Source organism: Anabrus simplex, chromosome 1, assembly GCF_040414725.1.
Source record: "Anabrus simplex isolate iqAnaSimp1 chromosome 1, ASM4041472v1, whole genome shotgun sequence".
Taxonomy (NCBI): Eukaryota; Metazoa; Arthropoda; class Insecta; order Orthoptera; family Tettigoniidae; genus Anabrus; species Anabrus simplex.
Window position 1 is genome coordinate 1012905209 of NC_090265.1, and position 18800 is coordinate 1012924008.

At 38.3% G+C, this 18800-nt stretch overlaps 1 protein-coding gene across 1 annotated transcript in view; it reads right to left on the reverse strand.

Moving 5' to 3' along the window:
* Positions 1-12571: 12571 nt before the first annotated feature.
* Positions 12572-18800, reverse strand: part of Uqcc1 (Ubiquinol-cytochrome c reductase complex assembly factor 1) — a 128006-nt gene continuing 121777 nt past the window's right edge. The window contains exon 6 of the mRNA XM_067136946.2: positions 12572-12972. Coding sequence (XP_066993047.2) covers positions 12874-12972 — 99 coding nt within the window. The 3' untranslated portion in view covers positions 12572-12873. The remainder of the gene's footprint in view (positions 12973-18800) is intronic.

Below are 18800 nucleotides of genomic sequence, written 5' to 3' on the forward strand. Positions count from 1 at the left end.
CCGTATTGACATTCAATTCCTACAAAACACTTTTCCGTCTTGTCTTTACTTGACATTTTATTATAATTATCTACCATACATGTTTCGAGAGCTAATTTTTATATGGAACTGAGGGAGAAAAATTCCCGCTTATACCTCGCATTGGTTTTTCTTCAGCTGTCATGATAAATAAGACAAGGTACACTGCAGCAACTCTCTCCTTTGGTATGGTGATTTTTTTTTGCTATTTGTTTTACGTCGCTTGGTATGCTGAAAGGTAGGTACATAATTCTGGTTATTAGGGTATTATTGACCTAATGAGCAACTAGCTACAAGCTCAGTATACCAGTATAAGGTACGTGCGAGACGTAAGGTATAAGATCGAGTCCAGTGTATTGCGATACCGTAATTAGCTTTCCAAAATTCCTTCACTTATAGGCGAGTTGTGGAGATGCGATCAAGTTTTACAGCAAGTTTAAAAATTCAAGCAATTCAATTAGCAGGGTGAAACATGCTAATCACCCTGCAGGCCAAGAATTGAATTTAGGAATTTAATGTATACTACTGGCGAAAACAGAAAGTTGCTCTTGAAAATGCCAACAAATCAAAAAAAGTGTTCTAGGGGCCAAAAAGTGGAAAATGAACTGCTTCAGAACATGACAGGTTTAGGTGATGATGGATGTGGTGTTTCACACAAAATGCTACAATTTAAAGCATGTGAAACAGCAACAAAGCTGAGTATTAACCGTATGGAACTGAAGGTGAGCCGTGGCTGGATAGCCCAATTCATGAAGAGGAAGCAGAAACAGAAGAGCAGCAGATTGGCTACAAATGGAATCCTACAAAATCTTAATACTTTTGTTCATACTCAATTACATGTTACAGAACATAATAAAATGCTATCTATTATGTGACATTGTGTCCGACTCGTTGGCTGAATGGTCAGCGTACTGGCCTTCGGTTCAGAGGGTCCCGGGTTCGATTCCCGGCCGGGTCGGGGATTTTAAGCTTCATTGGTTAATTCCAGTGGCTCGGGGGCTGGGTTTTTGTGCTGTCCCCAACACCCCTGCAACTCTCACACCACACATAACACTATCCTCCACCACAATAACATGCAGTTACCTACACATGGCAGATGCCGCCCACCCTTATCAGAGGATCTGCCTTACAAGGGCTGCACTCGGCTAGAAATAGCCACACGAAATTATAAAATTTATGTGACATTGTGAGGCTTTAGTACATTTAAGAAGTCGTTTTAATTCTAAGCAAATTTAATCTACTAACTTCCTGCATATACCTTTCATACCAATTTTTAAGTTTGAATTTTTGGAAAAAAAGTGTGAGATATATGCAAGTAAATATGATAAGTACTGTATATGAAACAACATATGAGTGGGTTACAAAGAGATGATAGTGTGAATTATCACAGGCCTGCAATGAAAAAAATACAAGGGATGTGATATCTGAACTTTATGTATTTTTCGGTGCTGATTTCAAAAACAGTAATGAAAAGTTCTATCACATCAAGTTTTCTTGAAAAAATCAATTGTACTTGGATTTTTATGAATATTTACCATTATTTGTTTTCGGCGTTGAATTTCTCTCCTCCCCGCCTGACCATCATTCTACCGTGCTGAAACCTACAGATTACCCCTCTGTGACACCTCCCCGTCACCATCCTTCCCTCCCTGTTGCAATCTCTCTCTACCGATAGCGTTGTGCGAATCCTTAGATCATCTCAGTTCGCAGACCTCGTCAAGTAGTGTCGTGCATGCGCTGATACAGTGACAAGTGGAAACTTCTTCACAGAAACAATTTTAACGGTTGCTTTTCTCTGAGAGTTTCATGAAACATTGCTTCTAGTTCGAGATGCTGTGAAAATATGCCAGATAACTTCTGTTATATACACGGTGAATATAGCGTTATCAAAAATCACATGAGGAGCATTACAGACTATGTTAGACAAATTTATCTTGTGTATTTTGGCATGAAACTCTGAGACCAGGAAAAATCGTGGGCTCCTCATAAAGTTTGTGTGCGGTGTCTCAATGATCTACGCTTGTGGCTTAAAGGAAAGATGACTGCTTTAAGATTAGGCATTCCTATGACATGAATGGAGCCGAAAAACCACTCCGATGATTGTTACTTTTGTTCCTGGCATGTCCGTGAGTATAACAGCAGAAATCAGAGGCTAATCTCTTATCCTGATAACATTTCATGGAGCTGATGTGCCAGTGCCTTTGCCTCTAACTGTATTGCCATTCATCTCTTCAGTCTTCAGACTCGGAACATCCATAAGTTCAAGGCTTCAATACCAAATATAAGTCCTCTGGAGGTGATTTCCCTCAGCCCTTCTCTCAGGTTGAACTTAATGATCTGACTATAGACCTGGGCCTTTCGAAAGAGGCAGCTGAATTGTTGGGCTCCAGATTGAAAGAAAAACTTATTGGCCAAAGGAATATATTTTTTTATTCGTACAGGAAATTTTAATGTTCAACATTCCTCAAGATTTTAACAATACACCATTTGACAATTAATTGTAATGTGCTTTCCGATTTTTAACCATATTGTAATAACTTTTAATATCAAGAATCAACCACCTTATGTCATAATTCTCAAATAATTATGTTTTTTAGACTTGAATATTGCCACAACCATTGTTACGCTAATAGTATACTACATCTTATAATGTAATAGTTGTATAAAGATCTCTCATCCATTTTAAAAGACTCAGTTACTTATCAACAGTATTCATAAGTCATTTACAATCAGGTACCTGATTTATTCCTAAGGTGAAACTATGGCTGATGATGGCTACTATTGATAGGCGGAACAACAACCATTCAATGTATTAATTTTTATGTTGACAATTTGATAGGGAATAATCCTAATTTTTAAGAATGTATTGTATTGAATAGGTGGGTAAACAATAAAAACATACTAGTTTTATTTAATCCATATCACTTAGTCGAGTAGCTCGTCTTCTTTCTCCCAAGTCTTCCCAGCCCAAACTTTGCAACATTTTTGTAACGTTACTCTTTGCTCAGAAATCAACCAGAACAAATCGAGCTGCTTTTCTTTGGATTTTTTCCAGTTCTTGAATCAAGTAATCCTGCTGAGGGTCCCATACACTGGAACCATACTCTAGCTGGAGTCTTACCAGAGATTTACATGCCCTCTCATTTACATCCTTACTACAACTTCTAAACACCCCCATAACCATGTGCAGAGATCTGTATCCTTTATTTACACTCCCATTTATGTGATTACCCAATGAAGATCTTTCCTTATATTAACACCTACATACTTACAGTGATCCCCATAAGGAACTTTCACACCATCAATCCAATAATTAAAACTGAGAGGAATTATCCTATTTGTGAAACTCATAACCTGACTATTAACCCTGTTTATTATCATACCATTGCCTGCTGTCCATCTCACAACATTATTGAGGTCATTTTGCATTTGCTCACAATCTTGTAACCTATTTATTACTCTATACAGAATAACATCATCTGCAAAAAGCCTTATCTCTCATTCACTTTTTTACTCATGAAAATGAAAACTTACAACCTGTTTTCCAGTCTTTCACCGGGTCAGGGATGTGATGAATGAACCATATAGCCTATTATTACAAAGGGGTTGCCACTCCCAAGGTGATATTAATGAGCGATAAATGCTACAAAATGATAATGGAGAGTGTTGCTGGAATGAAAGATGACAGGGAAAACCGGAGTACCCGGAGAAAAACCTGTCCCGCCTCCGCTTTGTCCAGCACAAATTTCACATGGAGTGACCGGGTTTTGAACCACGGTATCCAGCGGTGAGAGGCTGACGTGCTGCCGTCTGAGCCATGGAGGCTCATTTTTTACTCATATCATTTTTATATATAAGAAAACACAAAGGTCCAATAATACTGCCTTGAGGAATTCCCCTCTTAATTATTACAGGGTCAGATAAAGATTTGCCTCTTCTAATTCTCTGAGATCTATTTTCTAGAAATATAGCAACCCATTCAGTCACTCTTTTGTCTAGTCCAATTCCACTCATTTTTGCCAGTAGTCTCCTATGATCCACCCTATCAAATGCTTTAGAAAGGTCAATCATGATACAATCCATTTGACCTCCTGAATCCAAGACATCTGCTATATCTTGCAGGAATCCTACAAGTTGACCTACAGTTGAATAACATTTCCTAGTCCAGCTCCATGGCTAAATGGTTAGCGTGCTGGCCTTCGGTCACAGGAGTCCCTAGTTCGATTCCCGGCAGGGTCGGAAATTTTAACCATCGCTGGTTAATTTCACTGGCACGGGGGCTGAGTGTATGTGTTGTCTTCATCATCACTTCATCCTCATCAAGACGTGCATGTCACCTACGGGTGTCAAATTAAAAGATCTGCACCTGGCGAGCCAAACATGTCCTCGGACACTTCCGGCACTAAAAGCCATACGCCATTTCATTTCAACATTTCCTAAACCCAAACTGCTTTCTATTTAACCAGTTATTAATTTCGCATACATGTCTAATATAATCAGAAAGAATGCCTTCCCAAAGCTTACATGCAACACCTGTCAAACTTACTGGCCTGTAATTTTCAGCTTTATGTCTATCATCCTTTCTATTATACACAGGGGCTACTATGGCAACTCTCCATTCATTTGGTATAGCTCCTTCATGCAAATAATAATCAAATAAGTACTTCAGATATGGTACTATATCCCAACCCATTGACTATGGTATATCCCCCGAAACCTTATCAATTCCAGTCGCTTTTCTAGTATTCAACTTTTGTATCTTATTGTAAATGTCATTGTTATCATATGTAAATTTTAATACTTCATTAGCATTAGTCACCTCCTCTATCTGGACATAATCCTTGTAACCAACAATCTTTACATACTGCTGACTGAATACTTCTGCCCTTTGAAGATCTTCACGTACACAGTTGCCTTGTTCATTAATGATTCCTGCAATGTCCTTCTTAGAACCTGTTTCTCCCTTAAAGTAGCTATATATACACATCCATTTTTCACTCAAATTTCTATGACTGCCTATTATGCTTGCCATCATGTTATCCTAAGCTGACTTCTTTGCTACATTCAGTTTCCTAGTAAGTTCCTTCAATTTCTCCTTAAGTCCACAGCCAATTCTAACTATTTCTTTCCAGTCTGCACCTCCTTCTTAGTCTCTTTATTTCACTATTATAATAAGGTTGGTCTTTACCATTCCTTACCACCTTTAAAGGTACAAACCTGTTTTCACATTCCTCAACAATTGCTCTGAACCCATCACAGAGTCCGTTTAAATTTTCATTTGCCATTTTCCACCGATCATAGTTACTTTTTTAAAACTCCCTCATGTCTGTTTTATCAGCCATTTAGTACTGCCTAATAGTCCTACTTTTAAGACCTTCCTTCCTATTACATTTACAGTATTTTTAACTACAACAAAAACAGCTTCACGATCACTAATACCATCTATTACTTCCGTTTCTCTATAGAGATCATCTGGTTTTACCAGCACCACATCCAGGATATTCTTCCCTCTAGTTGGTTCCATCACATTCTGAATCTACTGTCCTTTCCATATTAACTTATTTGCCATTTGTTGGTCATGCTTCCTGTCATTCGCATTTCCTTCCCAATTGACATTTGGTAAATTCAGATCTTCCTCTACATTCACATTCCTTTCCTTGTCGTTTCCCACATAGCTGATTATCTTATCAAATAATTCTGAATCAGTGTCAGCACTACCCTTTCCCGGTCTGTACACTCCAAAGACATCATGTTGCCTATTATCTTTTGAAATGAGCCTTACACCTAGAATTTCATGTTTGTCATCTGTAACTTTTTCGTAGCTTACAAATTCTTCTTTCACCAGAATGAATTCTCCCCCTCCTACCATTCTTATCCTATCTCCACAATACACCCTCCAGTTCTGTGAGAAAATTTCTGCATCCATTATATCATTTCTCAGCCATGATTCAACTCCTATTACAATACCTGGTAAATATATATGTATTAAATTAATTCTATTCCTTTCTTCACAATACTTCTATAGTTTAACACTAACATTTTTATGTCATCCCTACTTGACTTCCAGATCCCTGTACCCTTATCACCGTTCCCTAGACCACCCTGTTTCCTTGAATGTACCTCCCTATAACCCTTTCAAACAAATTTCCTAACTTATACATACCACTGCGGTTTAAGTGAATGCCATCTGAGCAGTGGCAGCTCATGAAAAAATCGTCCTACGTGCTACAAAAAACGCTAAATACGCTGTTTTCAATCTTCAGTGCAAACAGGATCTTGGAAATATAGATCCTCACTAAGAACACTAGTTTAATTTCACTTGATATACACTGTAGTGGATAAATAATTGGATAAGTCTCCGTATGAACTTTAACACTAACACAGTGATAGAAAAACACACACCAACAATATAACCGTGAGATCAAACACCGCAGAAGGCAACTAAAAGTGCTGCCAACCAACTGAATCATTGAGACCTCCTCTATTACCAGCATAATTTACCTTCTAATGCGGGATAACATTTAAGCTTAGGGTCAGTCCAAGATTCTTTGACTCGCATACGAATTCCTTATTTTTCACACAAAAGGAAGATGGATATTGGTTGGTTACCTTAAGAACAATTTATGTTTGCGATAGATTGCCCCCAGTTACGCTGTACATTTGAGCCCAGACGATGCTGCTCTCTAGTGGCAGAATCGCTTATTACGTTCAACATCAGGGTAGCACGAGGCATCGAGCAATTCTACCCCCTTGCGGGAGGACAAGTAACTATAGACGGGATCAGTGAAAGTTAATCCTGGTTGATGGTATACTCCACCGGCTATGGGGAGTGTTGCAAGCTTGGCTGCGCCTGCGTATTGTTTCCTCCAGGCTACAGGCCGGAGCTCATTTCACATGAGCACGAGAGGAGTTCCCCGGGAGAACAGAGCTGGTGTTCAACAGATCTCGTCCTGATTTTCATAAAACACAAATTCATACCGTACTCAAAACCAAGAAAAGGCACCAGGATAATTGTACTGATAATAATTAATTCCTTACAGTTCCAAGCTACGTGCTGGAGTCCGGTAGCACGTATTGACCGGCCGCCACTGCATCTGAGCGTAGATTCCTATCTCCTACCGACCCATTAGGACCTAGAAATCTCATTTCCAGTTTCCCACATGCCCACTCTATAGTCTCATTTAAATCCCTAATCACCCTCCAGTCAGCATCCCTCCTACACAGTATTCCGCTGATAACTAACTCCGCTTCCTTAAACTACACCCGTACCGCATTTACCAGATCCCACACATCCCCAACTATGTAAGTACTTATACCAGCTTGCCTTACGTTGTTGTTACCAACGTGAAACACTACCACCTTCTCCTTTCCGTCTTTCTCTTCTACTTTCTTCAACATCTGCCTCAACCTAATTCCTGGACAATACTCTACCCTTGTTCCCTTTCCTCCACACACTTTCCCCACAACTAAAGAAAAATCATAAGAACAAATTAAAATAGTATGTCTGTGATTTTCTTCTAGAAACTTCACCATAATTTGATGTAAAAAGTTTAAACTCAAGGGAACTTTTTGTTTTGCTCTCAAATTTAGCAAAAAATACATTGCTTGATTTATTTAATTGAAAAGGTGGACCCTTTGTCAATTTACTTCTTATAATTGTACTTCAGTACAGAACAAAAATGAAATTTTTAGTTTATAATTATTCCAAAAGATGGCAATTGTTTCAAATATCTGTGCAACAAGTTTCCAGGTTTGTCTAAAGCCAAGTTGAAAGAAGGAATCTTTGTTGGTCCTGGTATCTGCAAGCTATGAAGGATAAAGTATTTGAGACTAGCTCGACAACAAAGGAAAAAGAAGCTTGGGTTGCCTTCAAAAATGTCATCAGTAAATTTCTGGGTAATTACAAGGATTCTGACTATAAAACAATTGTACTGAATACGATGGAGAAATTCCAAGTATTGGGTTACTCCACAAGTGTCAAAATACATTTCCTTCACTCACGTGGACTTTTTCCCAAAAAATTTAGGAGCAGTCAGCGAAGAACAAGGTGAAAGGTTCCACCAAGAGATCAAAGATACAGAGCACAAATATGAAGAAGATAGGACAAGAAGATTAGTGATTGGCAGTCTGAGACAAGGTCTTGAGATTTCTCGATACTAGCACAGGCACTATTTTCTCATGAGAAATTTCAAGAGACCTCGATAGCGTTGTCCAGGCATTGTGTGGCGAGCAGCGTGTCGTAGGCATACAGATAGACAAAGCTGAATGTTGTCAGTGCAGAGTATGTGAATAGCAAACCACACACCTTCTCCATTCCGTAAATATGTGTCAACAAGCAACTAGCATTGAAACTAGTCCCAAGTAAATATTTTGTAACTTAACCATTATAACATTTATTTGTATTGAAAAGGTGGACCCCTGAAGTTAGCTCTCTTGTGTTCTCAGTTCAATATTGATATAAGATGAAATTCTTAAATTTAAATGTTATAGAGTATTCGCGTCATAATAAGGACTTCAGTATATGATGGTGCAATGTGTAATTGTGTCCAGTTGTACGCGACAACTTGAAGATGATATCCGAAAAGTAACATAAGTCGTGGATGTTGGTTATTTTGAAGAGATGTCCGGCTCCATGGCTAAATGGTTAGCGTGCTGGCCTTTGGTCACCAGAGTCCCCGGTTCGATTCCCGGCGGGGTTGGAGATTTTAACCTTAAATGGTTAATTCCCTTGGCTCAAGGACTGGGTGTTTGTGCTGTCCCCAACATCCCTGCAACTCACACACCACACATAACACTATAACATGCAGTTACCCACACATGGCAGATGCCGCCCACCCTCATCGGAGGGTCTGCCTAACTAAGGCTGCACCTGGCTAGAAATAGCCACATGAAATTATTATTATTTAGAAGAGATGCCACATAGCACAGCCCGCTGTGTTGTTTGTTCTAAAGAATTGAAATACATCGGCAGAAATACTTTTGGGATGATCTGGCACTTAAAAACATATAATATCAATGAAGGGGAATCGTCACAGAACACCTTTGGCCTGGTCTGCATCACAAGAAGCTACCCTGTCAACAATTCTGAGGTATCCAGGTAGGTGTATATCCTATTGACAGTTTTAACATATTATACTGGTTATTCAGCTAAGAATTCCACCTGAAATAACTCTGAGCAGTTAAAGATACTGACATTCTGTTTTTACTTTCGTTAATGGTATTAAGGAGTTCATAGTTCACCGTGCAGTACTTTCCGAGGCTTTTGACAAAAAATTTCGTCACGCACGTTTCCATATGAGAACTGCTGATAATGTACTATCAAGCTTACACTCGTAGTTACTGGGACATCTCACAGCTCGCAGCATAAGGCATTTTAGATTACACATTCTACTCATGTGTAATGGTGGTTGCATATGCAGCAAAGCACATCTTTCCCCGTCTCAAGTTCGAATAATGCATGTCTCTATTCTCCAAGTAGGTGTACATCTTATCTACAGTTATTCACAAATTATACAGGGTTATTCATCTAAGCTGTCCACCCCAAATAAGTCGTGAACAGTTTAAGATACGGACATTCTATTTTCACTTTCATTAATGGTATTAAGCGGCTCATAGTTGAACATGCAGTCCTTTTCCAGGATCTTGACAAAATTTATTGGCTCGCACGTTTCCATATGAGAATGCTATTTCACGCAATAACTGCATAAAACCAATTGTATTGAAAAGGTGGGATATAAAAAATCACAATATTGTAAGCATATTATTGAACCATCTCGTAACGAATGAACGTACCACTTGCACTTCTATTACAGTATAACGTCTAAATTCAAACCTCATTGTTTGAGAAACCTTTCTTGTGAACAGTCAAGATTTTCTTCTGAATACTTACAGCAAAGTTCTCTGCAAAACGTACAGAATTTCATCTTATTTTCTTGACATGGCATAAGCCCAAAAGCCTATAGCATGTTTAGATGTATCCTGATTATAAAATACTAGGAATAAGAGCCTAACTATAGAAATGTATAGCAACAATAAGCATGCTAATTTATAATAAAATACATTACTGGTTTCCTGCTTGCATTATGATGTCTTTGTGAAGTGAACATTAGTTCCTTCCTCTGACATACAGTATATACCTACTTCTATCCCACTTTGATGAAACACTTTATCACAGTTTCTGCCTTAATTTGCTTCACAGCCAGTTCAATCCAGTTCACTGCATCTAGAATTGACACAGATCTTGCCACGGTGTTAAGAGCTGTCAGCTGTTTCCATATGTGTAATCAATGCATTAAAAAGTGCCTCTAGTATGATCCGATTGTCCATGCTGTTAGGGGCCTACAGTTGTGAGCTTGCATCTGGGAGAGAGTGGGTTCAAACCCCACTGCGTCGGTGCAAAGTAAAGCAAATTCTCAAAATGTATGATCTGAATGTAAAAATGACACCGATATCCACTGAGTGTAAGGCAGTTATTGTATTAGGTGGGAACCAGAACAGTTTCATGTATGTTTGGATGGCAGGTGGCATTGTCAAGGAAAAGAATAACCTTTCGGTTTTCATTTTTGTGTTTAATCCATTCCATTAAAGTAGCAGTCGTCCAAGTACTGTTATTGCTTCACGAAACCACCAGCAAACTATCGATTTTAAAATTCTTGAAACATCTTGATCACTGCCTTCCCAATCACAAGAGGTTTTTCCAATTCTCCCTCCATATTCCCACACAGTAACATTGTAAATCTTTCCTTAAGACATTTTACCCTCGACACACTTTTGTCCCTTAACGGCGAGCAACTTTATTTGTAATAACCTAAAAAACAATCCTGTTATGTCCGCATTGAAAATGTTTCTATGTTTGTATTCTGGAATCAAACTTAGCAGTTTTGAATTCCAATCATCCAAAACACTTTCATTCACAAACTTAGATTTTCTGAGAACTGATTCCAGACAATACTGCGCTTCTTCTTGAAACTGCTGAGCCATTCGATAGACGCTTTGAATTCATAATTTCCAAGAGATCTGGCTGTAGTGAGAGCTTCCACAGCATCAGACCAGATACAAGCATGTTTTTTGACCGGACAGAGGTGAACCACTTCCACACTACCTCATTGATTTCCTTGTTACCGGTGATCTTCCCTTTCCTTTTCATTATTTTTAAGCATGTCATAAATTTGCATTTTTTCCAGATTTGAACCGGAAAATTATTTGCCGTACCAAGAGTTTGTCCATTTCTTTAGCTTCAGTTATTTTAACTTTCACGTTTAGTGACAATGTCATGTTAAGATTTAGCCATGATGTTCAGTCTGTCTTCACTTTTACTGGCTTTGTAAAGAATGGTATTACTAGCATTGCTCATATTTCAGTCACTTCCATATTTTCAACCAAGGATGAGATAGAGAGAGGTCAAGGTCAATGAAGGTAATAAATTTGTTCTAGCCCATACCAGAAGACATATCATAAACACAATGTCTCACCAGAAAGAGATTTAAGCTGTATGTATGTATGTATGTACTGTATGTATGTATGTATGTATGTATGTATGTATGTATGTACGTACGTACGTACGTACCTGACATAATTGCAAATTTCATTCCTAGGATTTATTAAAATAGGTATTTTATGCTCTTTTAACTTCCATAATTTTATTGTATCATGTGTTTGTTATCAAAGTTTAGTGATGAGAACTGACAATAGGTACACATTCTGTAACTGAAGGTTTTATACAAATCTTCATGGTGCAAAACCACCGTCAAGATTTCCTCATTACAGATCCAACTTCGAAAAAGATGTATAGAGGTAAATGCGTATAAGGGCAATATTTTTTCTTATTTCATTGACTTAATTAAAGTTGTTTCTTTTTCAAGTGTAAAATGTGTCTTGAGAGGCCACAGATCATAAGGTTTTGTGTAATGTTGCCGTAAGCAGGCGGTTAAAATTAGATGAGTGTTGGAGAGCACGTGAGCTCTTTTCTAGTTTACTGTAATATTGAGGAGTGCCTCTGGAAGGCTGTAAATTTGTTGGAGCAAAGTGCTCTTGAATTGGGGGATTTCTGCCCTTGCCTAAATAATACCACTTTGAAATTGTAAATTTGTAACCTAGGGGCTTGAAGCCCAGAATTGTTAAAGTTCCGAATCTTGAATTTTCCAATTTTTGAAATTGTCATTGTACCTGTAACCTCATTATTTCACTGAGTAAAAAATTTGTTCAGTTTGAAATTCTGAAAGAAATATAACCTTTATTTAAAGCGTTAACTCAATTTCTGATATCGTAGTTAGACCCATTCAACACCCGCACCTTCTTTCACCTTTTTCTGCTCCACGGATATCTCTGTAACAGTATCGTATTTGTTATCAAAGTTTACTGATGAGAACTGACAATACATACAAATTCTGTAACTGAAGGTTTTATACAAATCTTCTTGTTATAATACATGGTTTTACATGGCGCAAAACCACCGTCAAGATTTTTTCATTACAGACCCAACTTCGAAAAAGATGTATAGAGGTAAATGAATATAAGGGCAATATTTTTTCTTATTTCATTAACTTAATTAAAATTGTTTCTTTTTCAAGTATTTATTACTCAAAATTAAGTTTTGACTGACTGAAGAATCTCAGTTATAAAATACATATAAGGGCAATTGGCAATTTAAAATCTTACTACATGTATTCAATATACAAGTCTTCATTGCTTTTTTTGTTTTGTTTTTTTGTTTCTAAGCATTATACTGGGGCTGATGACCACAATGTTCCTAGCCCCAAAATAAAGAGTTGCAAACAATGTATAAACTACTAAACTAATCAGTGAGCAGAAAAACATGATTAGTACAATTGAGCTATTACACATTTTTCTCATTAATCATCCATTCATACTAGACTCTATAGGTTCCAGCTCTGCCCAGGTAATATCAGGTGAAACCAGGATTTTGTCTCGAGGCAACTCGTCCAATAATTTTACCTGGAAATAAAAAAAGACATCCTCAGTCACTATTATGGTAAAAGCTACAGAACACAAAGATGTATACACATATGCCTATAATTGTAAGAATAATGATTGGTAATTGGTAACTATACATAAAATAATATGACCTGATCAAGGTAACCCGAAACTAAATTCCTCCTCTTCCAGAAAATTACTTTGTGCATATTAATAATACCTTTTCCATTCCTAGGTCCTAATTTTTAGAAATAATAAAATATACTAAAAGCACACATACACAGGAAAGTAGTTCAAAGTACATTTACTAAAATACGCTTAAAACAACAAACATTATTTATTTAAAATATGATTTATCCTATAAAACATATTAAGCATACGCAAACTATCTGTACTTTACAGTGACCGCCAAACAAGGTTTACGACAAACTCAAGCAACTATTATTATATTTATAGATCCACCTGTTCAATACAATACAATACAATCCACTATTTCATGTGGTTAAAATTTATACATAATACATAAAAGTCATAGGTACATGTTTCACCCCCTTTTTACGGGCATCATCAGCCTATATCAATCTTAAAAATTAATGGATATGGGATCTTTCTAATCTTATAAACTATAGAGTAAAATGTTGAACAATGATCTCATAAAATGTTACAATACTATAACATCTAAAATAAGGATATTGCACAGAAATGAGAATAGTAACTTGTAAACTCAAGCAAGGCGTACATTCCAAGCTGAGAGGAAGGAGAGGCTATATTGCTTCAGAACCCTACTGGTCCTTCCTGCTGGAGACAGTCTTGAACAAGAAAGAATTAGGAAACAGCCTCATTTCAATTTTTTTTTTTTAAACAGAAGAGAAATGAAAAGCAGCCAATGATTTTCCTTTTCTTACCTTAATGTCATAGCAGGTGCTAAAAATGAAAATTACTTTCATTTATGCAGAGCTGGCATCTTCAAAGGAATTTCTGACACAATCATAATTCATCTTTTGTTATTCCACTTATCACACTCCTAATTTTGTTTTCCAGGGCCTCAGCTGTATAGAGAGAATTCCAATAGACTTTCTGTTTCAATTTTCGCCACAAATAAAAGACATACTGAGATATGTAGAATGCTGTTTTTCTCTGGACACCATGGTGCAGAAACCAAGGAAACACACATAATGGAACAGTGAATGCGATGCAGCAGTAAGGCAAAGGCAGCTTGCTTGGTAGAATTTGAACTCTCAAAAGATTGAAGCTAACAGGACAAACTTACTGGATGCCAGAAAATATGGTACTAAGATCATCCATAATACTAAACGTGTGTTAAACAAATTGCAGCTGACAAAGACTGAACTAGATATCCAAAGGACAACATACGAAACTTTTACAGACCCTTTAAAGACAATCTCAGCAAATACTGCCCAACTAGCCCATAGTTAAAAAACTCCAATGGTAAAGTAGTTCGCAATGATAACGACAACTAACAGATTCTGGCAAATTACTTCCAAGTCCTTTCTTAACTGCTAGGCTCCAATGTACATTAAATTAATTGAGAGATGTAATTATCCACCTTTTCCAATACAATACAATACAATACAATACAATACAATACAATACAATACAATACAATACAATAATTGAATATTAGATCACTAAAAGCATTAAACATGTTAAAAAAGAGTAGTAAATATTTTGTCCCATGTAGCTGAAGTTGTCCCAAATTCTGAAAATTATTGAAAAAGGTGGACAATAAATAATAAATCTCAATTAAATGAATAGTTGATGTCAATACGGAAGCAAATATGAAGTGTTATGTACATGTTCACCCAAATTAATCTCCTTCCATGAGAGAAAAGATTAAACATATCATTCAGCCACTCAAGGACTTTATGAGTACTGAACTCTGGAAGTACGCAGGTGAGAAGACTCAGGATAAACTAATGGAAATTATCTGCAAGATTTGGGAAAACAAACTTCCTGATGGTTAGACTTCTGCCCTGATTAACCCCCTTTATAAGAAAGGTGACACGATGGACGTGAACAACTACTGCAGCATCATTCTCCTGCTAATAATCTATAAAATTCTCTCAAAAGCTCTTCACCCTTCGGCAGAGGAACAACTAGATCCACAACTAGGAGAGTACCAAGGTGGTTTCAAAAAAGGGCACTCCTGTGCTGAGTGGATTTTGAGCCTGAAATGCATCCTTTCTTATCTGAAGCTCAGGTACAAGAAGTCTGTGGTGACCTTCACAGACTTTAAGAAAGCCTATAACTCAATAGATTATTCCATACTAATCCAAATTCTAAAAGAATTTGGCTTAGACAAGAAAACAAGAGTAATCATCCAGCAAACTCTCGAAGACACCGCCATTAAAGTGAAGTTTAAGCAAGAAATTTCAGGAGCCTTTGAGATCAAGTTAGGAGTTTGGCAAGGAGATGAGCTTTCACTGTCTTCAACTGCGTAATCAAGAAAGTCATCCATGAGTGGTACAAATAAATGAGCAATGACAGAACCAAAAACGGGGTCGGACTCTGCTACAAAAATCTAAACGTTGCAATCAACTGTCTTAGCATTTGCAGATGATCTGACAATCTTTTCTGATTCCCTAGACACAGTCACAAAACAAATTAATCAACTTAGGGCATAAGCAGAGAAGCCAGGACTTAAGATCACTTTTGAGAAAATGGAGTCCATAATGAAAATCAAGCTGGCACCCAGAGAGTTAGTGTTGGGACAAGGAAAAATCAAGCAAGCAGAAAAGTTTTAAGTACCTGGAAGAGTGGACAGAACCAAACATCTCCAAGAAAAAGGCTTGCATGTATGCATAAACAAAACAGAAATTGCATACCAGCAAACTAAGTGTGCCTACAACAAAAGGTCAATATCCCTCAATGTGAAGCTGAGGCACTACTGCAGTCTCAACTGACCAGGGGTCTTATGTGCTGAAGAATGTCTTGCAATGAACAGGAAAGGCCTGATTGAAAAACTGGAGACCAAAGAAAAATTTTGAGAAAAATCTTGGGCCCTGTCAAAGTGGTGAATACCAAAGATGGCACAACCACGAACTACACACCCATGTGGAGAAGATAATTGACGGCATCTGGATCGAAGGATCACGTTTTATGGACACGTGATTCAAATGAACCTACCAAGACTGGCCAATCGAACCATTAACTACTTTCAGGACAAGAAAATCAAAGGAGCCTGGTTCACTGAGGTAGAAAGATATCTCGAAGAACTGGGGATCACACATACCGACATTCTGGAGAAGAAGAAACTTCAGACATGCCATAGTTTTGAGGAAAAGCTGAAGCTAAAAATGGGAAGAAAGGAACAACGCTGAGAATGAATGCGGAAGTTCTGGGCAAAAGTCAAAATCCAAATAATTTGGTCCATAGATGTCTGAAACAAAAAGAATGAATGAATATTTTTTTTTCTCTTTCTGTTATTTGCTACACGTCCCACTAACAACTTTTTCGGCTTTTGGAGACGCTGAAGTGCCAGAATTTAGTCCCGCAGGAGTTCTTTTATGTGTCAGTAAATCTACCGACACAAGGCTAACGTATGTGAGCACCTTCAAATACCACCGGACCGAGCCAGGATCGAACCTGCCAAATTGGGGTCAGAAGGCCAATGCCTCAACTATCTAAGCCACTCAGTCCGTCGAAATAAAAATAAGCAATGTAAATAATAAAAGAACAGAAAGAGCGGAGACAAAGAAGTACACGTACAAAACGAGGAAGAAAATAGGAATGAAACCACTTTCTTCTTCTACTTCTTAAGGAAGAGAGAAGAAAACAGGTTCTCCATCTTCTCCTTATTCTTCTTCATGGCAAAAGTTAGGGTGCCTGACTAGCAAAGATACAGGAAATCCATAAGCATGTTTCAAAAATTCAGAATCAGCACATGGAATGTAGGCTCACTTACTGGCAAAACATCTACAGTAGATGATATTCTGAAGTGGTACAGATTAGACATAACAGCTGTTCAGAAGATAGAATGGAGTGGAAGCATGCCAAAACATTGACCATGAGTGCAAACTGTTTTACAATGGTGAAAACAACCTGTGGAACGGCATCTGCACAATTCTTATTGAACACCTCATCGAAAGAATGATTTCAATAGAGCAAATAAGTGACAGACTGAAGACAGTGAAGCTTACAATGGATTACAATGACTGTCTGAACGTGATCTCTGTGTAAGCTTCTCTAGTTGGCTGCAGTAGGACCATCAAGCAAAAGTTCTGGGAGGGCTATGAACACTTGTCGCAACAACTGCCATCAGATGAACAAATCATCAGACTGGGTGACCTGAATGGCAACGTGCGACAAACCACCAAGGACTATCCTGAATGTCCTGGAGGCTTCGGTTTTGGGCAAGAAATGACATACTTAGACTGATTTAATCCTTTGCAACCATCACCTGCAGAAATAGTTTGTTGTTTGTAAAGTCATCCCAGGTGAACTTCTCACATCACAGCATAGGCTTCTAATCGGCCAGTTAAAGCTACATCGTCATTCGTGTACTGAAGCCAGCTTGACATAGAAGATCAAATAGTTTAAGCTAAAAAAGACACAAGCAGCTCAGCTATTCATCGACTACATCAGGGTCTATACCGGGTGGTTCACCAGCACCTTGAGACTTAGTTTTATGCATCTTGCCAATTTTTACTACAATTCTGAAATACATCGATCCCCCTCCCTAAATTGGGGTAATATAAAGAGACATGTGTTTATGGGCTAGAAGACAGCAGGAATTGTGTGCGCCATTATTAATTCATTATGAGTACCTGGAACAAAACCATAAAATGAGCACAGATATTAAGAACATGTACCTTACAACAGGAGGTGCACACACAGACCAGAAGCAGGTACTGTGTAGGCTGGAAACTGTACACTACATGGCAAGCATCGCAACAGATCACTTGGCAGGGGTGTGGTGAAAGATATGTTAGTGGACGGTGCTCGAAGGTTCAAATCCCAGGGAAGGTGGGGTTTTTTTTTTGCCTGGGATGTGGTAAGGTTGCATACTTGATAGCTTCCACCGAATGATTTGTTTATTTGGCTCTGTAATGGGCCGTATGTATCATGGCATAGGATATTTTTTTTACAACTTGCTTTACGTCGCACCGACAGACAGGTCGTATGGCGACGATGGGATAGGAAAGGTTTAGGAATGGGAAGGAAGCGGCCGTGGCCTTAATTAAGGTACAGCCCAGCATTTTCCTAGTGTGAAAATGGGAAATCATGGAAAACCATCTTCAGGGCTGCCGACGGTGGGATTTGAACCCACTATCTCCCGGATGAAAGCTCACGGCTGCACGCCCTAACCACAGGGTATTGAGCTGGGTTGGACAAGGATGAAGAGGTGATGGTCTGTGGCTAGAACAAAGGCAACCAATTAGCTACGTAGTACACGTTCCAAGCTTCGTAGACTACAGGTAGGGAAAAATGTGCCCCACTGGAATGATGAAATGAAATGGCGTATGGCTTTTAGTGCCGGGAGTGTCCGAGGACATGTTCGGCTCGCCAGGTGGAGGTCTTTTGATTTGACTCCCGTAGGCGACCTGCGCGTCGTGATGAAGATGAAATGATGATAAAGACGACACATACACCCAGGCCTTGTGCCAGCGAAATTAACCAATGATGGTTAAAATTCCCGACCCTACCGGAAATCGAATCCGGGACCCCTGTGGCCAAAGGCCAGCACGCTAACCATTTAGCCATGGAGCCGGACACTGGAACGATAACAACATGTGATGGCAGGTAGGTATGTAGCTGTGTAAACTCTCCTCCTTCAAGGCAAATCACAACACAACACAAAGCTTATTCACTACCTTATGATGTATTCC